General features: G+C 41.7%; 2 protein-coding genes across 4 annotated transcripts in view; both read left to right on the top strand.

Annotated features, from left to right (window-relative positions):
* Nucleotides 1-350: 350 nt before the first annotated feature.
* Nucleotides 351-2,527, top strand: LOC118318995 (small integral membrane protein 32). 2 transcript variants are annotated; one of them, XM_035649022.2, is made up of 2 exons: nt 351-1,020; nt 1,355-2,527. In XM_035649022.2, exon 2 carries the CDS (start codon nt 1,456-1,458, stop codon nt 1,795-1,797), a length of 342 nt encoding a protein of 113 aa, XP_035504915.2. In that variant the 5' UTR covers nt 351-1,020; nt 1,355-1,455; the 3' UTR covers nt 1,798-2,527. The 2 variants fall into 2 exon arrangements, with proteins under 2 accessions (XP_035504915.2, XP_035504914.2); XM_035649021.2 differs by having other exon boundaries at nt 358-1,020; nt 1,431-2,527.
* Nucleotides 2,528-4,722: 2,195 nt separating this feature from the next.
* Nucleotides 4,723-27,466, top strand: part of LOC118318994 (protein diaphanous homolog 1) — an 88,899-nt gene continuing 66,155 nt past the window's right edge. The window contains exons 1-6 of one of the 2 annotated variants that reach the window (XM_035649019.2): nt 4,723-5,543; nt 24,324-24,350; nt 25,092-25,256; nt 25,839-25,940; nt 26,634-26,764; nt 27,371-27,454. In XM_035649019.2, the coding sequence (XP_035504912.1) occupies nt 5,445-5,543; nt 24,324-24,350; nt 25,092-25,256; nt 25,839-25,940; nt 26,634-26,764; nt 27,371-27,454 (608 nt within the window). In that variant the 5' untranslated portion in view covers nt 4,723-5,444. The remainder of the gene's footprint in view (nt 5,544-24,323; nt 24,351-25,091; nt 25,257-25,838; nt 25,941-26,633; nt 26,765-27,370; nt 27,455-27,466) is intronic. The other variant, XM_035649020.2, reaches the window with a different exon arrangement.

Raw genomic sequence — 27,466 nt, 5'->3', positions numbered from 1 at the left:
TGGTAGATCTTTTCTAAAATTGAATCACCTCTACGAGTTTTGCACACACTCACCAATCTCACACCCCTTCCCGCTCTGTTCTCTCATCACCACAGTGTGAGCTATTCCTCACAGTGGCCCAGAAACACGCTGTGACTCAACTTTGTCCCACCACTTTGTTAATAATAGAGTAGATAGATAAATAGACAGAAAGATAGATAGATAAAACTCTTTAAAGTAACACATCCCTGTCCGGTGACGTGCCTCCACCGCCCTCTTTCCTCACGGATCTGCAATTCTGTGTGTGTGTGTCTCTCTCTCTCTCTCTCTCTCTCTCTCCATCTCTCTCACTCTCTCTCTCTCTCTCTCTCCATCTCCCTATCCCACCCTCTCTCATAAACACGCAACCCAGGGTAAAGATGTGTGGCTGTTCACGACCCGGTGTGCTGCCCTGTCTTGTCCTCCTGTAATCCCTCCTTTCGTCTGATTAGTCATACTGGATCGATAAGCCCATTAAGGCAGACCGTCGGTGGCATCTATTCAACGCGCATCGAGCCGAACTGGATAAAAAGCACTGAAGGGTTCGGGACCCGGGGGGTCCGGCATGCCCGTCCCCTGCGCTCCGTGCGCACAAGCAGAGGCGATCTTGTTTCTCGGCGACCGCGAGGAAATGTGTGCGCCGTTGGACTTCACGCTCCTCTGTGACTAGAGTCATTTGGATGTCGCCAAATTCGCCATTACGCAGTTTTGCGCTCAACTTCACGCGTGGCCGGACGGTCTGGATGTAAACGCCAACGGTAATGTATTACCGTGCTGGGACCCTGGTCCGCGCCGACACGTGGATTTGACCAGCTCTGTTTAGGGTGACGTGATACGCGGTGTTGGTATCCCACTCGGCGACATATGGTCTGCTGGCGCACATTTGAAGCCGTCGACCCGCTGCCTCTCTGGAGCGGAAAGAGCCGGGGACGCTGAGGAATGCGGAGCCGGGATTTTCTCTTTTCCAGCTCACCTGCGAAACTCCTCGCAGCGCAAGTCAAAGTAAGTCATTTCCTAAACTAAACCATTGGTTCCTTTGACGCCGTGCCTGGGACTCAGAGAGCAAAACAACCGGGTCATATTTGAAGTTATGTGTAGCCTATACTCTAGTTTGCAGGGACTCCGGACTACTTTGTGTGTGGGATCTTTATGAATTTGTTTGTTTTTTTAATCGTGACCTCATTTGCACACACAGTGTAAGGTGTGTCCTGGAGTTTATCAGTGACCTTGTCAGATATCTAGGTGCTTTTCTTGCAATGAAATCACTGGGTTTTTACTATCCCTTGGCTGTTTCTACATTTGTTGCACGTGAACCATTTTCATCTGTTTGCTCCAGAGACAGGACGCCCATGGCTGAACAAACACAGGGTCAGAAGGCTACATTACCTTCTCCTTGTCTTTTCATCCCGCAGTCGACCGACGCAACCGGTGAGCGCCATGCTGAGGCAGATCCTCTTCAACTCCACCGACACCCCGGACTTCGACCTGGTGCTCATGGGCCAGTCCTCCACACAAGCCCCCTCCTCCCTGAACGCCTCCCACGGCGGCTCGGTGAGCGTGGCCTCTCTTCTGAGGCCCACCACGGGGCGAGGTGCAGGAGGGCTCCGAGAGGGCGAGTTCCACAAACCGGACCTGATCACCTACATTGTCATGTGCCTTCTGCTCTTCCTGTTGGTGCTGCTCATTGTGTTCTTTATCAACTGCCAGCTGCGGAACTCCTTCTTCGCCTCCATGCCATATGACAGGTCTCTGAGAGAGGCCCGGACCTCCTACAAGTGAGGCCAGGATAAACCTCTGGGTCTGTTAGACTTCTAATGAGATTTCAGAACTTACTTGTGACCCCTGAACTGCTTCTGCGGGTACCCTATACCCTCATGAGTTGCCTCGGACACATTTGATGTTCTAAAATATCCTGGAATCCCAAAAAAAGACCTGATATGATCAGTCAGGGACTGGGTCAAATGTTACCCACAAGACCCCCCAAAAGACATTCCATCAGCCCAGGCTATGCGGGAGGCCTCTCAGAAGATGAGCGGTGTGCATATGGGCCTGCTGGTGGTGGAAATATATCAACAACTCCTGAATAAATGTGTGACTCATATTTTATGGCAATTGATAAACGGAATGTGAAATAATACATCATTCACCGCCACTCCCTGCAAAGCACCTAATAAACAGTTAATTCCTTTACAGTATAACCTACACTCCTGAGCTTGTATTCATTCATCTAGTCGCTTACACATTTGACCTATGGCCTGAAGTTTGAGTCAAGGGATTTCCCACTGGCCCTCACAAAATGAATCCCCCCCATAGTAAAGTGCCATATGTCAGCATTGAAGGGATCTGTAGTTTGTATATATTTTGTTTGACTGTAACTGATCTGTCTTGTCTTGTGAAATGATGCAATCAAAAAACAATTTCCACCCTGCTGTAAACTGGTGATTTAATGGATTAAATGGCAGACTATAGGCCTACATCGTCACATAAAGGTATTTAAGTGTACTTTGAAGTGGCAGTATTTTCGTCTGTATATGAACGACGACGTTGGAGAGGACACTGCTGCAGCTGCTGGCGCGAGGGGCCAACTGAACTGGTAATCATTTAATAGGCTGCGTCCGCACAGGCGTTTATACGAGTGGCGCTGCAGGCCTTATCGTGCACTTTCACTTTTAATTAACCTGTCCCACAATTTACAGCAACAATATCCGCAAAATGACTTGAGGCTGGGGGGAGGAAAAAAAGAAACATATGACGACTCCTGTGCGATAAACCAAAGCTGTTGTCAGGCACCGGTGATGCGCAAATCCTCCCCAATCTTGTTGTTGGAAAACACTTCTCGCATACCAAGACGGATAGAGGGACTCTATCTCTGTAATCCTGTGCGTGTGTGTGTGTGTGTGTGTGTGTGCGTGTGTGTGTGTGTGTGTGTGTCAAGACAAACAATCGTCTCATAATCATCAAGCGAGAGGAACTGGGCTGTGAACATTTATTAACTTGACCCCGCTTCGTCTGAGTCCGAGATATAAAATCCCACTAATGTGAACTGAAAGCGATTATTATTATTGTCGTTTATGGTGCACAGTCAAACTATTTTCTGGATTTCGAGAAGCTTTGGAATTGGCGGACGACAGAAGGACACGTCGTCCCGGAGTGGTGGCCTGTGATGGCTGCAGATAAGTGGGAGCACATTCTGTAGAGAAGAAGAAGTAGGTTGATTAATCTAGACATTCAGGATTGATCCACGTGCCTTCTTCATTCGGTCATCTCCTGCGATTGACTTTAAAATGTTCATATTCTTTTCTCCGGCTTTAACCGCCATCCAATGCCAGTTACAGTTACAAAATGCAAGGGACTTAACTAGAGAATATATCGCAGGGCTTCATCACAAGAACTTCTTTTCGACACGCTGAATGATCTGGTGACACTGCAGCGCCTGCCGTTTATCTTCTAACCGCTTGGTGGCGCCTCGACTCTGAGTATTTAATAACACAGTAACCATACGGTTGAACAAACCACACGTTGACACTTCACCTTTACATAATACAAAGAACACCCGCCCTTGCATCTGCTTTATTCTAATTACAGACCACAATGAAGCAATGCCAGTGGTATTGTTTGCTCAACAAGAAAGGGGACGTTACTAATGTTGGCCTACATTTCTATTAATAATCATTATAACACTTGCACAGTTAAGGTCTGAATAAACCCCACCTGTCAAATTCCTATCCAGATGTATGAGATTAGAGAAATGACTCGTGCTACGTGCCTTACATGTCTATAGGTTTCTGGTCAATCTCTCATCTAAGGACACAGGAAGTTGTGTCACACACAGAAGCTTTGTGTATTTTGGTTATATTACCAACAGAGAACCGGTGGCAAAGGGAGTAGGGGATATGGGAATGTCTTCAATTACAGGACAGAAACTCTCCCTTGTTGGTATTTTTGATATGGCAATTTTATTAATTATAGTAACAACAATAATAAAAAAAAATCATAGGTTATTGCACATGTTGCACCACCTGTCTCCCTGGAACTGATGTAATGTTGGGCATTCAAACTACTTACATCTCCAGTATAAGCAGCTGGTTAAACCTATTCGTAAATAAGTTTCTGTTGCTCTTGAACATGCATCGTGTAACTAAATGGCTGCATACTATCATCTCCCACATGCCACTATACTCATCTATTAGATTCCAGGCCAGTTACTGACACTGACCTGTGCTGCCTGCTGGTGGAGGTTTATTCTACTGCACAGCTCAATTGATATCTTAATCAAAGGTCTGTGAGGATGTTGTTTTTTTGTTTTTTTTCCCCCTACCTCATTTCTTTTCTGGATTTTAGATTCTAAATTGTGACACGATTATCACCAAACACATTGTCAGCCTGCAGCATTCCCCATGTTCTTCAAAGCACAAGTCTTGAATACAGAGAGGCCATGGAAGCATTAATCTACGGCGTTTCGTACAGTACACTTCCTGACATGTGGATGATCAGCAGTTGATTTTGTTTTGCAGCGTCGCAGGAGCAGTGTGTGAAATCCCCTCAGGTGTCGCCGCAGCGCTCAGGCCCCGCCCCCAGCCGGCTCTGACGGGCCTGTCAGAGTAACAGGAAGACTTCGCTCAGGCCCCGCCCCCAGCCGGCTCTGACGGGCCTGTCAGAGTAACAGGAAGACTTCGCTCAGGCCCCGCCCCCAGCCGGCTCTGACGGGCCTGTCAGAGGAACAGGAAGACTTCGCTCCGGCCGCGAAACTCCAGTCGCCGCCGCTCAGGGGTTAAAAAGTTAACTTGGAACTTGTCGCAGTCATGGAAACTAACTTGGGAGACACTGTAGACACTAGTCAACCGTAACACCGACCCGCCGCTTGTGTTGCTGTCACCGAAACAACTCGTGAAAGTGGACTTTTTTTCCTTTCTTTTCCTTTTCTTTTTTTTTGTTTTAGCCCTCGGGTACTTTACCTACGGTAGCATTAGAAGCTAGCGTAGCTAAAGCTAACGTTAGCTCGGTTAGCGCCGTACATTTTCCGGACTTAAAACTTCACATTGTGGAAGCTTCACTTTGTGTTACACGAGGAGACTGGACAGGTGGTGTCCGCATTTGTACTGTATTGACGCAACAGGTGGGTTTCATACTCTCCGTCCCGGGGCTCGGGGGCTGCGCTTTGAATTTCCCTCCTTCGGTGAAACAGACAGGCGGCGGCTTAGCGAGGGGGGGTTCGCTCGCCGCAGTTGGCTTCCGTCCAAATCATTAGCAGCTATGTGCTAATTGTGGCTAGTTAGCCAGGGGGAGCAGCACAGGCCCCGGGGAATCAACAGTTGCCTTCACCCCCCACACACAAGTTAAGACAACACCGTCTCTGTTGTGAGTCGGGAGATTACCGCCGCCACACTTTTGACAACCGACTCGAGGAGACGCGCTCAGTTGTGAGTATGGATCCACACACGGGCAGCTCTGCCTCAGGTGCAGGTCCCAAGAAGGACAAGAAGTCAAAGAAGCACTACGAGGATGGAGAAGGGAAAAAGAAATTTGTGAGTATCCCAACGGAGTCCAAGTGCTTCGCTGTTGACGATCTGTTTGTGTACGTGGGTTCAAAGGTTTCGCACCTAACACGACAGATGGTTACATTTGTCTTCCTCTCATGTTTCAGGCGAAGCAACCAACTGTCACCATACCTGTCATTACTTTCACCCCCTGAAGCTGTGCACCAGCTGTCAATAGGGCTTCACGTGTCTCTCTGTAAACTTTTGCGGTTTGTGTCAACTGACACTACCGACACTTTTCAGTATATGAGGAAGTAGCTGGCCCTCCAACTGGAAGACTTGCTGTGTGCAACAAACCTCAAGTTGTGCAGACAAAGCTATTGAGACAACATGACATTCATCTATCTTTATTTTTGGATTCCTTTTTACTCATAGGACATATGTGATTATGTACAAACAATGAAAAGAACTGTGTCAAGTGAGTGGACACGCACTCTCTGGTAACTGGTGTGGCTTTGGCACATTGATATCTTTTCGAGGTGACTTGATCCCGATGCAAACATGTGGTGTCGACCTGGTGATGTCATCATGTGTGGTTCGGCATGGTGTCTTGATGGTAGTGGAGCAGCAGGAGTCACTAGTAGAGATGTCTGTCATCAGCCAGAGCAAACTGTTGTGTAAGTTAACCTCATGGCCTTGTCTAGCAACAGGTGAAAACTGATATACACACAGACAAACGGTAACCATAGAGGATGCTCAAAAGACACGTGTGGTCACCTGGTAAACGGCTGCACAACATTACACACACACACACACACACACACACACACACACACACACACACACACACACTGCTGACAGGAATGTACAAAAACTGTCTCTTGCAACAAACAGTTTATTCAGGCTTTTTCGTGTAACTCGTTCCACCTTGGCATGAGTCCAGTTGCACCTATGCCAAGTGGAGTGGATCAAAGGACAAAGGTTATAGTTGGACTTGTTAGTTGTGTTAAAGGCATGTTTTTGATGACAACAAATTTGTACATCTGCACTTGGATGAGAACACAGTCAGTGCGGCTCAGTGACGATGTGCTCTTGTGCTTTTTACACCTTTTGAAAAAAAATTTCCCTTTCAAAGACGAGACATGGAAAGAGATGAAGATGAAGAAAATTGTTTTGCTATTACAGTAGTGTTAATGTGCGCACACGTTTAAGTTGAGCTGTAATTAACCATGAGTCATTGACAGAAAGCAATTGCGCAATGCCTTGAGATAACACTGCAAATGCAAGTCTGGGTTTGAATGACCTTAAAGTGTATGTCTGTGTGTTTAACTAGACTGAGAATAAGGTACGTCCTTGACTTGAGTTCAGAACTCAGGAATTTGAGCCTATTCTGGCAGAATTTTTATTACAGCACATTCAGAGTTCAGACAGAGGTGTAGAAATATGTGTAGTTGTATCTGCAGTGTGTGGTGTCATCTGTCAACCCTCTATGACTTCATCACTCTGCTTTTTCCTCTATTCAGACATACCAGTGATAATAACATTATGTGTGTGTATGACTTATAGACGTGTGTTTCTGGAATAGTCTAGGACTTGATGGATTCAAATAAAAAACAAAACAGTATGTTGTTGGAATAATACCGCCGACCTTAGCTGGGTTTGGCATTGAAACAAATACAGTGGCTCTTTGCAGCATGTATTATTAATGACAAAATTACATTTTTGTACTTTAATTTGACCAGAATAGGTGTTTTTCAATTCTGCCCCATCATCATTAAACCACTGTAATGTTTTACTAGAGCTCTGTCCCACGAAAACATACTGGATTGATGTAATATTTCACTGCGTTGTGTAAGTGTAAATTGGAGCATGGTGAGAAGATAATATCGTCTTGGTGCCTGATTGGATAACTGGCTCCATGTCACTCAGACTTATTGTTGGTCTGGGTCGACAGCTGCATAGCTGTACCCATCACAGACCTCATCAAGCAAACAGAATGACTTGAAGTAGTGAAATAACTTTTACGTTTGGCTACATCCACATAACTACATTTTCGTTTTGGATAGCCTGTAGTCCACATTACTCAGGAGTCTTTGCTTTCCTTAAATGGAGAAGGTGGAAACGCTGCTGGCCCCTCTACCTCATCATAGGTCCAATAAAAAATATACCTGCTCTTACTTTTCACAATTTTTGTTTTTACTATTTTCTGTAACTAAATAACCAATTGAAAAGGTAAAAATCTGTTACCTGTTCATAAAAGTATGCACATGCTTAGTGTACGTGAATAGTCAAGTGATATGCGTTTTCAGGTCTGTTAGTATGGGCATGGATTCATACTGATTCAGAGCTAAAACACTTTAAACTGGAAATTTAAAAAAAGCTGTTTTAAAAAGAACACGTAGTCTGATAGAGCAGGGTGAAAGCCAGAGGACTCACTCTGCAGCGTCTCTGGGGATTAACATGTCTCCAGAAGTACACTGCACATTGACTGACCACGTGTCGGTGCCTGAGAGGCTCTGTGTCTCATTTCTTAGACCGGTTGGGTTTTAGATGAGATAACATGTAGTTATCTTTAACATAATGCTTGGTACAAGTCACTGTTTCGCAAGTTCATCTGTAGTTGAGCATGACTCAGGCATTGAGTTTGAAGTCAAATGCAGGTCATTGTAACTTTGCCCCCTGAAGGAGTCTCTGTGTTCCTCAGAGACAGAGATGATCTTTATCCATGAATGCTGTTGACATAAACATGCTAGCTGAACCCAGCAGACCGGCACAGTGCGGATTAGCTAGGGATCATTTTCTCGTACAGTTGTTTGGGATACAAGGTGAATTTTTATAGATCACAGGTTCTGAAACTGGGACATCTTGTTGAGTGAAGTCATATGTTGTTTTTTTTAGGTGAAAAGGTTTGCTGTATTCTCTAAAGTATAACATGATTTTATTCAGCCCCTGACAATGACTATTATACCACTTTCAAACCAAAATTATTCGGCAATTGGCCACTTTCACACTGCGAGTAGACCAGGGTCTGATGATCGTGTAGTGACAGGTGGCGGCCATAGATGTCCGTAGAGAGCTGTGCGTGCCGTAGAACAAAGAAGAAGAACAGTGTAGTAAACAACAGAAAGCATGGTCGCCAGTGAGCTGGTGGTCAACGTTACCTTATATCTTGTACTTGTCACTCTTTCAAAGTTTACAAACTCAGCGCAGTGTTACGAGCCGAGCCTGGCCCTTTAAGCAGGTGGCCATATGGGTGTGTGTGTATGAGAGAAGAAGAAGGTTGGCTCTGCGCGCTGTTGTTGTGTACGTAGCTGCAGCCACAAGGAGAATGGGTTCCGCACATCATCCATGTTAGCGACAGTTTATGGCCACTGTGTAATGAGAGACCGCCTGATGAGGCCGTGTGTCGCCAAAGGGTTGAAATAAAGTGCCCCGTTCTGAACCTCATCGATGATCTGGCTTGTGTTAGTTGTTACCACCAGCGAGCCAAAGCTAGGCTAAGCGAGCTAGCTACATGCGAGAGGTCTCTTTACTACAGCTGGTGAGGTAACAGCAGTTACCGACGGAGGAGTCGAGCCTTCATTGCCTCTGTCATTGCGCAAATTAGCGTGTTCACCCGAGTGGGACGTTCACATCAATGCCGATCTGAGGTGAAGCCGATTATTACCCGGGTCTACTGCAGAGTCATTTGACCCGGGCTGAATGCCGATTAAACGTTTTCACACTGCAGAAAACACCGGGTGTTAGCGGGTTTAAACAGGTTTTTTGTGTGAAAGGGGCTTAAGTAACAAATACTTGGAGTGAGTTTTGCTACTGGAGCATACTGTTTTGGGGCTGTTGGGATTTTTGACTTAGTTATTATCAAACTTCTCATCTAACTTCCAGCATTGAATCTAGCACAATGATGTACACGACCAACATGATCTAGTAGAGGCCAACAGAGAGCCGTAGAGCAAGTGTCCATGTTTTTACTGCTGTCACGGCAATTACTGATTATGACAGAAATGATTTTGTTTAACAGTTTTAAATCATGGAAAAGTATGATTAGTGAATGTGAAAAAATGTGTTGCAATAAGAAAATGTAGGTATATAAAACATGTGAATGCATCAAGAATGATTTTGTAGTTGAACTGTAGCACTCCAAATGAAGATCCCAAAGATTGCAGCCTTTTATGTCGTGATACAGAAAATATTGTGATGTAGTAACACATGGATTATTTGTCCCATGCACCTCTTAACGAAATAAATGCTTTTGTGGCGCAGCTTCAGCGAAAAACCACACAGTACTGGTACCATCAGCATGAAATCTTGTGTCTGCATATGCCTTTGTGCAGCGGGGCGCCTACTTCCTGGGGGAACCACCGCAGCAAATGCTTGCTTTAAGATAATGCCATGAATTAAGCCAGTTAGGTCACGACTCTGTAGTCACAGTGTCTAACTCAAGTAGTCTGAGTCAAGCTTCTGCTGAGAAGTTTGCTTCGATGTACAATCGCTCCCTTTTGGCACTCTTTCTTTATTTATATATGGCTGCTATTCCCCCAACCCACACCTAGGCACACACACAGACACACAGACACAGTTTCCTGCTCTGTTCATTTCAGATAAAGAAGATCATACTTTAAACTGAAGAATAGGATGACTGAGTACTGGCATGAAACTGGAGTGGTTAATGGACTGCTGGTTGCATGGCCTCTTGTCTTAAAGCAAGGGAAAGAAACTGAGTCATCAGTGAGCAGGGACTGTGGGTGGCGGCGAGAGGGAGAGAAAAGTCAGGAAAGTGAAATGCAGATAAGGTGAATAAAGAAGACTGGAAATGTGCATGGAAAGGGGTGCAGTCGGTGATAATAACAAGTTACTGGTGGTGTGATGAGCATGGGAAGTTTAAATTACTGAGTTGGATCTAAAAACGTTAAATAGGTGTTGAATCATGCAGAGCAGGAAACCACTGCAGCACTTCTCCATATTTTTTAAAACTTGAAGCATGTTGCACCTATGGTCACACCCAAAGTCAGTGGTGGCAGGTCTTTTCTATTTTAAAAATTTTCAAAGCTAAACCTCCTGGTGCGAATGGGAGTAAAGGTTTATTGCACATGAAGCAGTTCTGCCATTGTGGATCAATATGGAATGACCCTTAATACTGTTAACTTCATGAGGCGTATAAGAGACTAACATGCAGAGTCTTAATCTGATGTTTAAAGTTGATCTTTGGCAGCACTTACCACCACCTAGCTTACAGCCGTTGCCATCCTGTTCAGACATCAGGAGTTGGATGTAGTAATGCCACTTGTTGAAATAATCTCCACGTGTGAGCCAGATGATTAAAGCGTACATGTGGCCTCTGTTTGATCTGTCCCTACTGGACTTTTCAGATCGGAGGAGCTGCTGTTGGGTCAACTGAGGGCTGTGTTTGGTTTGCTCTGCTTTGCCTGCTCTTGCTGCATGTGAGAGCCGAGTTGTGTAATAAAAGTACCAGATGGCAGTATAGTTTTTATACATTTCACAGATGGGTAGTCAGTGGGTCCAGGTCCACTTAATTAACATTTTAGGGGCACAAGCAGGAAATTTACTTTGTTCTGTTTTATTTTAAGTTGACAATGTCCCAAGTGAATTGAATTCAACGAGGTAAAGGTGAATGGTTAGTTAGCTATTGTTGAGTGAGACGTTAGCAGGGATTAAGGCAAAAAAAAGTTTCTGACTGATTTTTTATTTATTTTTCTGGCCAAGTAATTTTCTCCATCTACCTAGTCCCTTTTTGTCTGCCGTGCGGTCGCTTCCCATAGGTTTTCATGTAAAAAGGTGGATAATGTGTACACACCTTTGACCCTCAATGCCTGCTGAATAAGTGAAATTATGATATTAAAGCATCGCCCCACAAATTGCTGCTGTTCTCTAATGCCTCCGCCCACTGACATCAGGTTCTGTCAAGCCCTCGGATCAGGCCGGCAAGGTGCGACACCGAGACGTCTGGTCTGGAAGGGGCCGCAGACTAGGTGAAAGGGTTAAATAGCCCGCTGTTCTGGTTAAACCGCACTAGGGCCAGCCAGGAGGCCAACCACGGGTGCAAGAGAACACAGAAGGCGAGTCGTGGTGTCGGTGCGCAAAAAATGGTCGCCAAATGTGCAGTCTGGAGCCCTGCTTTAGTGGACTTTCTCCTAAGAGTCACTTTACTTCATTGTAATTCAGAATAGATGTATATGATGTTTGTGTTTTTTTGTCCCCCCCTTGTCTTAACATTTTCCAACTATTTTTTGACAATCAATAGACTAACTACAAAGGAAAAAATAATCTGGAAATTAATCAATAGATGCTGCTCTTGTAAAAATGCTAATTCAAAGTAATCATTATACTTGATGTAAGTATTTGCTCTACTGAATTTGGCAAAAGATGTTGTTACATGCCACCATGAATACATTCAGAGGCCGAAGTTAATGTGACTGTCTTGTCAATCCAGACCCCAGTCACTGTATTCTGCATGCTTCAAGAGGAAAGCTTCTTTTAAGTTTTTGCTGCTGCTTCTGGCATACTGTTACTGTCCCTTAATAAGGTAGCTGGTCAGATACATTGTTTTCATCCTGCTGTGAAAATAGTCATGTTTGGTCCCCTAGTTGTTAGGCTTGACATCGCACATTGGCAGGATGATGAATGCTTGGAGACATTTACAAACAGAATGTAGATTTTTAACGATTTGCTTCAAACTTTATACTAGTGATGTAAGACTGCACAATTCTGGATAAAATCCAGATTTTCCTTCTTTTCTTATTCGTGTCTTTTACCTGCTGTCTGTCTCTCACAATTTCTTCTTGATGTAAATGTTAATTGTGCTAATTTACCTAACACAGGAAGAAGCGCAACAAGAAGACTATGATATGGTACCAGCACATCAACTTTTGAGCTCTAAAAGAGAGATCTCCTGTTTTTAACTTCAATTCTACAGTGTCTGACACTGAACTAAACAACAATCCATCAGTCGCTTGTCTTCTCTTAAATACACAACCTATTTTCTGAGCATATGATAAGAGAGTTTGGTCTACTTCATAAAATGTAAACCACAATTTTGAACAAATTCTATGATAACATTTTGTTCTCAACACCATCTGCAGGGTTGTTCTTCTTTCTTCTTTGATTTTTTTTTTTGAGACAACTTTTTCTCACATTGACATGCACTGGTCTCCTCTCACTGGCTCTCACTGGGTTATTTTCCTTACTGCTGGTTTCTGCATCACTTGGAGTAAGGCACGTGGATCCATATAGCTAATACTTCCCCACGTTGGAGTGCGAACCAGATAGTTATTGCATGATGGGAAGTATCCTAAATCATTTAGGAGGTGCTGGATTGATTTGCACAGTGTCATTGATATTTTGTCATAACACAATTATTTTTAGAATATTTTTTATTATCTTCCATATTGCGACAGCCCCAATTGTAACTAGTAAAAATGCCGTTAGGCATTGTCATTCTGAGTATTAGAAATGGGATCCTGGCCTCTCTCCAGTGGTAGAGTGGGTGTTGGTATTGAAATTGGCCAATCAGCACAGTCAGCCACTGTCACCGCCTCCGGTGTCCCAAAAGTCAACCTAACAAGAGAGAAAGTGTTGAACAGGAAGGGTGGAGCCCATGCAGCTCTGTGCTTGCTGGACTACATTTGTGTAGGCAAAGCTAAAATGCTCTCTCTTTCCTCGTATCACATGTACGTGCATGATTTTAACGTGCACAGGTTAAACTCCACACAAATGCGAGTGAAGTGCTTGCACCTTGCACCTTTTGAGCCCTGTGTTTTTGCCTCATCGGCGTGTATGCTGCCATGCATCATGTGTTAATTGTACACAGAGAAGCTCAGCGTTTTAATCTTTGTCATGTCTATTTCCCCTTACTCAGAGAAGTACCCTAAGTGATTAGTCAGTCTCACTTGTGTAGATGTTTGTCGACAGCCTTCACTGGGTGGAAAGTCCATACAGTGTTTCACTTGCTTTTTTCACCTTCATGTCCTTTACTTAAACAAACAGCCACCTCTGTGCATTTTTTGAAAATTATCACTGAGACGGAGAGAGATGGCTTCCCTTTTAAGCACCGTTCGTCTATTCTAAAGGGTAAAGCTCAGAAAATATGAAGCAGCATGAATTTTGCTTTCAAACTACTCTGATCTCCTGGGTGCTATTGTTCATGGGCTCTTTTGTCAACTGTTGAACCTTACTTCTCCTTCTCAATCTTTCTAGTTGAATATGTGTGTATACACACAGACACCAACAGACATGTTGGTGTTTCCACACATTATTTCTCAAATTATGTGGGGGCTGTGACAGGAAATTGTGCAAAAATAGCAAACAGGATGCTTTCTTATTCGTCCACATTATTGCTTACCCATATCTCTCTCTTTCACTCCTTTCCATCCATTGTGCAAGGAGGTACCAGTGGGCATATTAATATGTTTACTAACACACACCCAGGCCTCTCTCAGGATTTTGGAGACCTGGATGATGTAAAAACATAGAGTTTTATCATTGGAGCCCCTAATGGATTCAGAGTAACTGCATGATCCTCAGTAAGCAGGGCATCATTTCTGCTGTTGAGCTTTCCAAATGAGATATGTTGAGAAATTAAATTACATTCATCTCTGTGGTAATGTGCTAGTGGTAGTGCAGCAGTTTATCAGAAGCCGATAATATTGGTGGAGGTGTCTGTTGTGAGAGGTACAGCGGGACTCCTTTACTAATTTTGTGACATCACCTCAGTCTGACATTGTCAAAGAGAAACATGCACATCAAAAGTTAACTTTATGATAAAGAAAGGCAGCAAATAGTCAGGAACTATGAAATTCTTGGAATGTTTGATCGAGTCAGTCAGTTAGTTAGTTACTAATTGTCCAGTCTAGACATTGCTTTATCAAGAGATTTTAATGCCACTGGCTATACAACTGTGGTATTTTGAAAGACGGAGATGCTGGAGTTGCATATTCAAAGTTTTTGAGCATTTGCTTAAAAGCGTCTACTTTAGCACTATCATCATATTTCCTTTGATTATAGCTTACAAAATATATTTAAAAGACATATGTTTGGCATACAGGTATTTTATTCCAAGGTGAGTCAGGGTGTTTTCTCCTGCAGGAACATTTTTACATTCACTGCTGTTGAAATAAAATTCACAAAATATCTTTAGTTGAGTGGCTAACCTACGTAACATGTTATCTTGGATAGACAAGTTTTCTCTCTGTCTCTTCACCTACCAGCCTGGAGCTGGATAGACCTGTAAGCTGATCCTCACATACAGTAACGAATGCTCTCTTGACTGCATTTAACCGTGTTGTGTATGGGAGTAGGGTAGTTTGGATTAGTTTGGTCCTACCCTGTGACTCTCCTCTGTGTCCTCCATCACAGAGAACAGCTAATCTCAGACTGCCCTGTGTATCTCAAAGCGACTGTAAAAAGCCCATGTGCAGCTTTCACAGCTGAGTTTGTGGATGGTAGCAGTTTGTCTTCTACTAAGAATGGAGTGAGACGTTGAAGGGGCCGTTATTCAGATTCTTAGGTTTGTACTTAAATTTGGGGGTCCTGAAATAGTAGGCTTACATGTTGGAATGTTCCAATTACACATGACTTACCAAAGACCATACTCTTTTCACCCTCTGTTTGATTTATTCATATTATGAGGTGCTACAGAGGTAATGATAAACACAGTGATTACGAGGATGTAGTGGAGGAAATGATCTGTTAAGAAACAGAAGAGGTGAAACAGCAGTCAAGCAATTATTTCTGGTAAATAAGACAACTAATAAACATAGAAGTAGTAGTATAATAATTACTGTAACCACTGTACTCATGACTGCACATTTATTAGACCAGACCAGTGACTTAATGTAACTGAAGGAATTACGAGTGTAATAAAGTAACTGAAGTAAGAAATATATCCGCAGCTTTTGTCAGAACTGTACTGTGTCCATGTTTCACAGAGTAACTTGAATATTCTCACTTGAGACGTTTGTACTTACTTACGTCAGATAATTATACAACTTATACAACCCACAGGCAGAGTAGGCATAGTCCCTCAGATGTTATTTATTATCATTTAGATATTATGTTTAATATCTTGCACCATTTTCACATTCACAATTGGATGCATTATAACTTATTAATTCTCAATATTGACTGCCAATATTACTTTTCAATGTAAATGCAGTGTTTCTTATTAATTACTTGTTTGAGCCTGTCTTAGGTCATAGGTTGCCTCTGTTGAATCAGAAGGATGCCGTCATCAGTGCCAACATCAGTGTCGCATTAGCAATGCAGGAAACACATCATAAAGAAGTTCGGTAAAGTAAAAGGAAACTTGAAGAATACCTGCACCCAGTATATTAATCATGATGGCGTCATCATTTTGTATTCTGTTGTGTCATTTCAGGGGAATTAATTAAGTTATTCTGTTCAGTACATTGCTTTAAAAGTGCTTTTTTCCAGAATGACTGCCTTGGAATCTGAAACTAGCCAGCCAAATATGATTTGTGAAGTTCGTGAGTAAATGATTTCTGATCTACAGTCCTGGCTGCTGGCTGGATTCTGCTATTGACTGTTTTGCATTAGTGCTACTTTCGGCCCATATTATTACCATAGACATGGAACCCCTCTTTCTTTTGCCTTCTGAGGCTATAACTGGATTGTGTACTATTAGTGTCGGTGACTCAGATGTACCTCCTTTAAATATCTCAGAGTACTTCTGTGAAACCCATTCGTAAAACCCTGCTCCTCTCCAAATTATATGCTTATCCCTGGACTTCTTAATCTGCCCTAACCCCATTGTTTCCAGCATGCAGCTGGATGATTGTTGATGTGTGAGCCTTTAATTTTTGTTGTTGAACTGTTTGTTCATGCGTGCACATGTATTTGTTTGGCTGTCTCCTTGGTTCCCCCAAGTGTTATCCATGGGTCATATTAAAGATTATTATTAATACATACAAAATGTCTGTGAGACTTTGCCAAACTTGTTGTAGATTTACTTTTGTGACCAGCAGGTTGATAACTTCTAAGACTTGTATTTGCATAAAAAACAATCGGGTTCCAATGATGGATAAGACCTTTGGTTATTCTCATGTTAATTAAGTATAAAATCAGAGCTATAGGGTTGTGTGCCAGTACTTAGAAGGACTTTGTCTCACTTCACCAGTAAGAATATTTGCTTTTCTTCTTGTGAAAGTCAGAGTTACTGTGAAAAACAACAGCATTTATTGTGTTTTTATAGATAATGGACCAAAATGGTGTGAAAATACAATTTTTTCCAATGCACCTGGCATGAATTACAAATTTGAGGAAGATAAGACAACCCACATTTTGAGTGTATTCTAATTTGAAATACATAGTCAAGCACATTTGATACAGCATTTCCTCACCTCATTGGGATGGAGAAGTTTGCTAAGGCTCGGACAGGTGTCGGGTTAGGCACTGGGGATCATACATTGTTCATAGGTGTGATGCAGTTATCTGTCTATATGTTATATGAATACGCTTCACAATGTCTACACAGCCTGTGAAGTGTAAGCAGCATGTTAGAGCAGCTGCTTCAGTCCTCTGTAATTGTCTAATGATGCGTTCAGCGGCAAGTTATAAAAATTGGGAGCTGCGTGTCCTTGCTATAAGGAAGTGACGTCAATTTAACGTCAATGCGCTGTGCGCATGGACAGGAGCGGCGAGCATGAATCCAGTTTAAAGCACATTGGTTAATTATGCAGGTAAAAAGGGAAGAAGTTAGACTTTAATCATTAAAATATGTTTCAGGCTTTGGATATGTAGTCATAGTGTGAAATACCACCTGTGAAGATCACTGATGAGATGAATGACAGAAAAAAATCAGCTTGGAAAGTCTCCTGTGTAGATAAGCCTTTATCCCTGTCATACAGTGACGACCTGTCACAGGTGTACCTTACCTCTTACTCAGTGAATGCTGGATTAGTCTCAGCTGCCAATGTAGGTTTTCATACTAAAAACAGCCCTGTATTTAATAAAAATAAAAAAAAGCTAAGGATTGATTAGTAGTTGATTAGCAGTTCCATTTTAAGTACTAATACTGTACATGTTAAAGATCATCAGATGCAAATACATGAACACAAATGTTTATGATACTGATAGACAAGATTTTAATACTGGGAATAGTATTACAATGACTGACATCTTATCTCACCAATTGCATGATAAACAGTAAAAATATGCTGTTTATTGTACAAAATAATTTACCAGGAGTGTGCGTGTGCACTGAGATGATTGACCAACACACTCTTTTTTTCCCTGGACAGCTGATAACCTAAATTAAAAAAAAAGGGTCAGCAGTTTGGAGGTGTCTTTTTCTTGCTACCCCAACAAGTTCTACAGCTACTAGCCTATTAATACGGGATAATAAATTAATCCTAACCCTAACCCTAAACAATTGAGTTAATATACTCGTGACATTTTGTTTTACAAAATTAGGAAAGCCACGCCATGGATACAGCATGCTAAATAGCACAAGTGGTGAATTGTTTATAGTACTTTCTGTAAGTGTGAAAGAATTAGTCTGTGGAACCACGTAAGCACATGTTCTCACTCCAGTCAGTTTTTCTAAAGATAAAACTACCATTTATTACAACCACAACAGCAAGTTTGGGAATGTTATACATTTGACATTTAGTTGAGCTTTGAGTATCGGAAGTGTGTTCAGTCAGTTTAAGAAGACAGAGAGAGAGAGTTGAAAAGGTAGAGACATGGCAACAGTGGCAACCTTGTTTTAAGTAGAGGTGGGTGGGGGTGGTTGGGTTTTGTGTCTCCATTAACAGTAGCTCAAGGACGAGGAGCATTCATGCAGCAAACATGCCCCACTTGGACTGACATACAATCATAATATCTCTCACACACATAGACAGTCAGTGCACTCAAATGGATCTTGAATCAGCAGGTCAGTGGGGTGTGTAGGAGAATTAAAAAGGGCAGCTCAAAGGTAATCTGATGTGAAAGAACTGGAAGACGTGGCGTAGTGGAGACACTGACCTATGGGGATTAGAACTTCAGGAATGGGGGAAAAAATACTGGCTTTGCTGTTTTGGGGACTTCTCATTTCCTTGCCCCAGGTATCTTGGAAGTTGTGTGGCAACTGACAGAGTTCTTTTGAAATAATGACAACATTATCACAACCTGCTCTGTTAGTATAATGCTGGCATGCTTGGCGTTGTAGGGGAAGAAGGGGACGTTTTTTTTACTCTTCAAACTAAGCAGCTTTGCGAGTGTGTAATTCATTAGAGTTGTTGGCAATTTCCTGCTTAGTCATAGCAAGAAACTCTTCAGTTGTCTGGGTGTGCCTGCCCAAGTACAAATTTTCCCCGTATGATATCATGAGTATGTAGCCATGGCAACATTTCCAGCAATATTAACTTACTGTGTCTACCATGATGACGGACACAAACACCCTGCACTGTACCTCTTCAATCCACTTTTTCTTCAACCTAATGCTCAGTGGTCATAGGTTTATAGATATGAAATCCAGACGTTACACCCTCCTTGGTTCCAAACATATTTAGCAGGAGTAACATTTATTCTTCCACACTTCCGGTGCCCTCCATCTCCACCCTACTTTCCTCCCTACTGCCACACCCCATATACTCACCCATACATGTCACATCACACCACTCATATACTCCACTGAAATTCTGTCTCCCAGACCAATTCACACTGTGTTAATATCAAGAAATGTTTTACAAATAACAAAACACAATAAGTCAGTAATATGACTGCAATAAGACATCCCTCTGAACAGACAGTTCAACTTGTTTGCTACTACTACCTTGCAGATTTCAAACAATTGGCATCATGGCTGATCTGTTTAATTTCAGTGGACAAATCTGTTTTGGTGTTTGTGCCGTTACGCTGTGAGCTCTAGGAATGGGTGGAATAGGTCACAGTCTTTTCACATTTGTAATGTCTGTCTGAAAAAACAGATTTTTTTTTACATATTATGCAGCCAAACTATTTACCTAGTGTACCCCAAATTGCAATGATACTCTGACAGAACTGTGGCTGCACACATTTGCCTGAAAAGTGGCCACTCTGCTTTCTGTCAGTCTGCATTTATTCATTTCTGCTCTGATTTGCATAATATCTCTCATCACTCTCAGGACCTGCTACTTAAATATGTATGCGCAGATAGGTGTAGTTACGAGCGCACACACCGAGAAACATCAGCGACAGTGTGTGACCAACTCATTATATCACTTTCACGAGCCGAATGCCTCTGCTGATTTGGGTTCTCATCAGCTGTCTGGGCTCAGAGAAGGAGAGGCAGACAGAGTCTAATCTCTATCCTCCTTACTTTTTTTTGTGGCAGCCATCACAGCTGTGTAATTATGTTCCCTTTGAAACACTTATATGTACAGGATGTTTGTCAGGGAAATGTGTGTGGATGTTTTGTAAGGGGATTTGCACTGCACAGAACATTGCAAAATAACAATCAGTGCATCACCTTTGACTTCTTAAACATCCCCCTACTTCCAACTGGTGCAGTTTTGATTTTTGATGACCTGTGTAAAATTGTTCCCCTCTGGCTCACTTGTCAGTCGATCAGAGTTTTACTCAGTAAATTAAACATAACTTAAAATAAAAGTTAACACTGTGAAACATAATGACTTATTTTGCCCCTCTTAGGGCTGCCTCGATGAACGCCCATGGCATTACACATTGGACAGTCAGCTACAGTAAAAGTTTACTCTTGTTAGGGTTTGTGTTATCTTAATATAGCCACCGAGTAATAAACACATTATTATTATGTCATTTTGATGGCACGCCAACACAGGTGGAATTGCAGATGGAGAGAGAGAGAGAGAGGGAGAGAGAGGGAGACAGAGGGAGACAGAGGCAAAGAGCACTGCACACAGTTCTACAATGAAACAATGGCGCAAAACACAAAGTTAGATCTATGAACATGTAAAAGAAATTGGTTCATTATTAAACTTTAGCGGGACAAATAGGACTATGGCGGTTCCTGTGTCTAAGTTATTAATGGGAAACACTTACTCAATGATGAACTATTTAAAATGTGGTGGTCAAAGGTTTAGGGCACTATGACCTCCCAAAATACATTTTACGTGGCCAGAACTCAAAAAACGATAAGTACGTGTGTTTGAATAAGTGATTGCATTTTACATCAAAATAAGTTCAAAGGACAACTTCTCAGTGAAATCATAATGTTCATCATAATGACCATTTTTCAACGCCATAACCCTGGAACAGAGGGTTAGATTATTTCCATGAACTTGACTTGTTGGCGGAGGCATACGACAACGAGTTGGTGAGTCTGCTTCCTAATGTTATTGTAACAAATGTTTTGTTGAATACTGTACAATTAAACGAGTACACAAACCTGAGAAAAGATAAACCCATGGTACAGTAGCCAGAAAGTTAGCTTATTTAACTATAGTTGGCTGCATTAGCCAGCCAAATCTTTACACTGTCGCCATAGCCATGGCCCGTTTGAACACACAGTCTTAAATAAATCTTCTTTATTGCCTTAAGAATTTGTCTTAAGTTGATTTAATAAATTAGTTCTTGTTACGACGTGGCCACTACATATAAGTTGGTCAATCAACGATTCATTTTTAGAAGTGGCTGGGTTGGTTCAGGCACAATTGAGAAAAGGTCTAGACACTTACAATTAGAGTAAAATAATGTGTGAAGTCCAAATATGAATATATTCAGTCTCTGTTATTTATCTTAGTGGGATTATGTATTTCATTTCAGGTACCGGTAGTGGAGGTTGAGCATTGCACAGCACAGGCAGACTGGATTATTTCAATGTTATGCTGACGATCAGTGTAGCTCCGATTTTTATCTTGGTATTTTAAAATTCCCTGTAGCATTACTATCGAGGATCAGAGAATTATTCTTTAACGTTTTGACTTTCACTGAAGCATTATAGGATCATATCATGTAGCTGTGTCTTACAATGCATTCAGTTAAATTATACATTGTAAAATATGCTGTCCATCTAAAAATGTTGTCTATATTTTGGTGTAAAATTCAGCTACATCGCCCAGCCATGTGAATAAGTAATTAATACTTCTTGGCATTGGCTGGTCCATTTAATAGAAGGGCCTTGGTACTCAGAGCTTTTCAGAGAGTGGGTCTGAAGTGGTTCGCTGTTGCTTTTACAGTTCCCCTCAGACAAAGAGACTGTACTTGTTGCTCCATTTGACCCCTCAGTGAATATCCTGACTCAAACACAGAGAGCTAAGAATGGCTGAATGTGCTTATATTCTTAACTGCACTTGTGGTTTGAAATGCGGAACACTACGGTTCTATCTCTAAAGTTTTTTCCTTGACACACTTGTATAAAGGTTAATTCCCAGAATCCACTGTATCTACTCTCAGCTGTGTATTTCCGCTCTGTGGGCTGAATAGCACCACAGCATTTGTTTCATGCGTATGTTGTTGTTGTGTGTGTGTGTGCATGGGCTCTGGGCTTGTTATTTAATGGCAGCTGTGTAAGCGGAAACATCCCTCTATCCCTCTCTTGAGTGCTGTCCCCATTATCAGTGTCTTTTTCCCTTTTCCCCTCTTTCCCTCTTATTCTGCTACAGAATAATGTCCAATTAACTTGTTCAGTTCAGTGGCGGTTGTAGTAAAGGAATAGCCTACCTTTTACTGTAGGTGTGCAAACATCCCCTGACAAAGGCACAGGAAGTCATAATAATAAGTACATTAAGCGTTGTTGCAAATTCTGTAGAATAAATGTTTCCAAATATTTGTATAATTTTCAACAGGTGTTTGGTCAGCGAGGCCTTCTGTTTAAATTGTACACATAGAGACAGCCATAATAGTTTTTGTCTTTATTCTGAAACCTGAATTTGAACACTGAAATAATTCACCAAATTTACCACTTATTCAATGTCATGCAAAAGAAATGGACCTGGTTGTAAAACAAATACAAGGACATGCAACATAAGTGGAACAAAAGCCAGCAAACCTTGGTTTGTCATCAGTGGATCTCAATGCATTCTCCATTCAATTAACTAGTTTCTCCGCTTCGTTCATTTGACGTGATCTATTTGGATATAAAGGCCTTCAGCAGACTTACATACACACACACACACATAAATGCACTTGTTAGGATTCTAGGAAAACTGATGAAGGAATAACATTTCTAAAATCTCATCCTGAATTATTTTAGTTTTTTTTAGAAAGACAGTACAAGTGGTTGAACATGCTTGGAATTTGTGAGAAAAGTGTGACCATAAGTTATGTGGATACTATTAGAGAAAGTACTCCACAGACCACATTCTGACGAACTGTCCATGAATGAAGACAATTTAATTACGTGGCTGCTCTCCCTTGTGGGCGGCCAGCTGAGATGACACCACGCAGAATACAGACTACACAAGGAGGTGAAAAAGAATCTCTCACTAAGGATTAACATGAGGTGTGGACATTTTGTTTGGATGATTAATTTACATTTTTCTAACAATTTTACAGGGTCATTGTCAAACTTAGTAATAACAAGGGAGATGCATTTTGATGTGATTCCTTATGATTCTAATGTGTCTTTGTTTATGACAGACTTTGCGATATTATTATACATCCACAAAAACATCAAGACTTTATATAATAGTTGAAGCACCTCTGCCGTCAGTGAGTTTAGGAAAATTTTTTGCATGTAGCCTGACACCTAGGCTACGTCCAAATTACAACATTTTCTTTTTAAAATGCATCACTGCTGCTACCTTTACGCATTCTGTCCACACTACTCCACTCTTATTTTTCCCTGTACCTCAATTTTCAATGCTGTGGAATTTCTTGATTTTTCCCAGAGAGAAACTTGAGAAATGCCAACGTACTATTTTGTTTTTGAAGAGCTGAACCATAGAGTCTAGTGCATCTCTCCTCTTGTAATGCCGTAGCCAACAACAGGAGGGGAGGGTCTGTGTGTGAGTTTGTTCCTTAAATAGACTTTGCAGAAGATCCAGTTCTATGTTTGACCTTGTGACCCTTGACCCTCAGACCACCCCCTCAGGTTGTGTGCTCTTTGATGTGAGAACAAGGGTGTTTTGTCCAAACTGATCCCTCTTGGTCGTTGATGTTGTGTAGCACTTGAGGGTTCATTGTGCCTGTTGAGACTCCCTCTATCAAACTGCATGGGAAAACAAATTTCCTTTAAATTAGAATACAAGGTGAATTTGCCATCAAGAACTAAATGTTGCTCATCCTCCTTGGATTCTTCGACACAGCATTTTTTCCACGTTTGGCCACAAGTTTTCTTAATGTTTTGTTTTTCCTTTGTGATACTAATGTTTGTAGTATCAAAAAATATCACTTTAATTCGAAATATGTTAATTTTATGTGCCCTACATGGACCTTGTAAGGACATATGTTTGGATTTCTAGTGGTGCTGCTGATGGTGCTGATTTTCCTGCAGGAACATTATTGGATGTAGCCTGACATCTAGTGGCCAAGACCTGCTAGTGCACTTAAAAAAATAGGATACAATGGTGTTGATTTCTCCTCTGTACAATTGTATTGAAACCCTTGTGCCCTTTGACTGTTGATGACTGCCGATCACTACCTTTTATTTGTCCTCATTAACTTCTCTTAGAATGTCTTTACTCTAATTTAATGTAGATGCATTTATCCTTTTAGAAATGTGCATGAATAAGTGAATGTAGTTCCCACATGTACATGGATTCCCACTGTCCTACTGTAATCACTCATGATCTCAGACAATTTCCTGGATCAATTTCCTGTCATAAATGATTTCCCTCTAATTTTCCCCCAATTTTTTTTTCTTTCCCTTCTTTGCCATATTTCCCTCTTCCGTTCACTCATCCTCAACAGACACTTAAACGGCTGATTCCCGACGAGGTAGGTTTGATACGGCTTACCACCATCACCCGTGTTCTTGACTAGTCACTGTGTTCTTTGATAAATTATTTCACCATTACCCCTTTAATGTCACGTCACCGTCTGTCTCAAACCTAATCCATCATAACACGTGTTAAGTATCTGTGTTTTGTCCTGTATTCACGTTAGATGTGCATGCTTTCAAGATGCACACTGACAGCAGGAAATGCTCGGCACATATGAAGTGATGCCTCAATGTGATGCCCCAAAATGAATTTGGCAACACGAAGTTGCCAAATTGCCAAATGATCTTTTTTTTATTATTAATCATTATAAAGTCAATATGTGCCAATGTTACATGCACTATGAAGTTGTTGTTCTTTAGTGTTTTTTTTTGTTATTTGGCATTGAATAATAAAAACAAAGTCATTAAAACTAGAGGGAAGGAAATTTCCGATCATTTGTTAAAACTGAGTCGCAAGTCCTGCACCTGCTAGTGTCGAATGCATCTTGATTTTGTGTTGTATTGTTTGTTGGCAAAACCCTTTTCATGTGTGTCATCCCTAATCATCATCTCACATTGTTGAACACCTTGGGTGTTTTATTATTTTTCAAATATTTAACATTGGTATTTAGACAGCAGTCCCATTTTCAAACTGTGAATTGAATACGTATAGCTCCCTAATATATAGTGTCCTTACAGTGATAGTCTTTTAGCCCTTACCTTTGTCCTCTAACCTGTCATGTTGTTTGTTAATCTAGTTGGAGCGTTTCACCAGCATGAGGATAAAAAAGGACAAGGAGAAGCTCGGCCACGTTCCCGGTCAGCGTCACTCTTCAGCTGCAAGCTATGAGATCAATGCTCAGTCCGCCATGCTGCATGATCATTCTGATGAATACGTCCTGGAGCTGTTTGAACAGATGCTGGTGAGAAAAAGACAGTAAAAGAGATTGTGTGTGTGTGTGTGTGTGTGTGTGTGTGTGTGTGTGTGTGTGTGTGTGTGTGTGTGTGTGTGTGTGTGTGTGTGTGTGTGTGTGTGTGTGTGTGTGTGTGTGTGTGTGTGTGTGTGTGTGTGTGTGTGTGTGTGTGTGTGTGTGTGTGTGTGTGTGTGTGAATACAGCCACTTCATATTGATCTATCCTGATACCGTGAAATAAATTTAAATATAGTACTACTTTACAGCACAAGGGATTACAATGTTAAAATGTTTATATTGGAAGTGTTTTTTTAAGTAATGCAATAATGATTCTGCTGAGTATCTTAGTAAAGTTACAGTTACCTATCTATATTGTCCAGTTTAGGAAAGACTCACACGTTGTCACACAAAGTTATTCTTCAAATTTGTCAATATCATATTGATACGATTTTAAAGATGCTCATATTTTCTGTTTATCAATTGCTTGAATCTACAGATTTTTCATCATGCTACATTTCCTTGTCTCACTATATGTGGTTTATCTCTATCTTACTTCTTTTCGTCTTCTCTCCGTCCTCCTGTCTTCCTCCAGGTGGATATGAATCTGAATGGGGAGAAACAGCAGCCTCTGAGAGAGAAAGACATCATGATCAAGCGAGAGATGGTCTCCCAGTACCTCCACACATCCAAAGCTGTGAGTACGAAAATAGGTTTTGTAGATACATTGTGCTGAGGGAAATTTCCAGGAAAGCTGCAGTTGGACCTTTACATTCCATATCATACTATTCTGAATAGATCTTAGTCAGTCAGTGAAGCCGGTCAAAATTGTTTCAAAGACCACGTAAAAAAAGTGATCAGATCATACAGTAACTCTATAACTCTAATGTGAAGACAAAGGCCTTTTCTTGGTAGCTAGGTTCAAGGTTTGGAATATGTACTTTATATTGAAAGTAAATTGAGCAACTATGCTGAAAACAAGTAGCTATAAGGGCCCACATTACCAAGCACAGATGGTTGCTGGCGCTGTTCATTTAACTGTGAAATATGTCTGTTAGAGAAAATTCCTACACACAGTAGCCTTAACTCTGCAAATCAACATTTCAAATTAGGCTCGACTGTTGCCCTCTGTGCCCTCCTGTTGTGCTGTCTTGTGGAAATAAAACCAGTTTCAACCCAGAAAACAAGTGATTTTGTGTGTGTGTGTGTGTGTGTGTGTGTGTGTGTGTGTGTGTGTGTGTGTGTGTGTGTGTGTGTGTGTGTGTGTGTGTGTGTGTGTGTGTGTGTGTGTGTGTGTGTGTGTGTGTGTGTGTGTGTGTGTGTGTGTGTGTGTGTGTGTGTGTGTGTGTGTGTGTACGTACCTGCTGTGTTTGTTTGTTCTGTTCGTCAGGGACAAAACCAAAAGGAGAGCTCCAAATCAGCCATGATGTACATCCAGGAGTTAAAGTCAGACTACCGAGACACACCGCTGCTGAGCTGTCTGGAATCTCTGCGAGTCTCGCTCAATAACAACCCTGTCAGGTAACACATACAGATACAGAAACATGCAGTGCATACTGTATAAAACATATGTTATAAGCCATATAAATGCAGGATTTGCTTTGAAATAACTGTCTAAATTGCCCGTGGAACACACACACACACACACACACACACACACACACACACACACACAGTAGCTAGCACCTAGCACCTGATGCACAGGGAGGACAGGTGTACCTGCCTGCTGAGAACTGTATGCTTGGTGCAAAAACGTGCACAGAGAAAGTGGTATGCTGACGGTAGAACTTTATGGATGTTTCATGGGTTAATGTGGTGAGACAGAGAGTGCTGCAAGTCGACAGGGCTTTAATGGTCTACTTGTAAGTTGGACTGTACATGGCCTTGAAGCATGGGGGTCATTGTTGCCATTATTTTAAAGTATTATGCAGTTTTTATTTAGCATATAAAAGGACATATCCAGAACTCACAAACATTTAAAAGAAAACATGATGGAAATTAATTGGGAGTATAACATATTCCATGGGAAGGGGAAATGCCAAGGGAAAATGTATGCAAAAAATCAGAAAATGTAAAAAAATAAAAAATAAATCTCTACTTATCAACTAATCTTCTCATCACTTCCAGCTGGGTGCAGAACTTTGGAGATGAGGGTCTGGCCCTGCTGCTGAATCTTCTCAGAAGACTACAGGAAGAGAAAGACGAGTATCCGTAAGACACTTA

Source organism: Scophthalmus maximus, chromosome 9 (assembly GCF_022379125.1).
Source record: "Scophthalmus maximus strain ysfricsl-2021 chromosome 9, ASM2237912v1, whole genome shotgun sequence".
NCBI classification, from domain to species: Eukaryota; Metazoa; Chordata; class Actinopteri; order Pleuronectiformes; family Scophthalmidae; genus Scophthalmus; species Scophthalmus maximus.
The sequence above is the reverse complement of the archived record's forward strand: the minus strand, read 5'-3'. Positions and strand labels throughout refer to the sequence as shown.

What these genes read in the sequence shown, in the direction of transcription:
- LOC118318995 (XM_035649022.2), top strand. Translation starts at nt 1,456, where the DNA reads ATGCTGAGGCAGATCCTCTTCAACTCCACCGACACCCCGGACTTCGAC.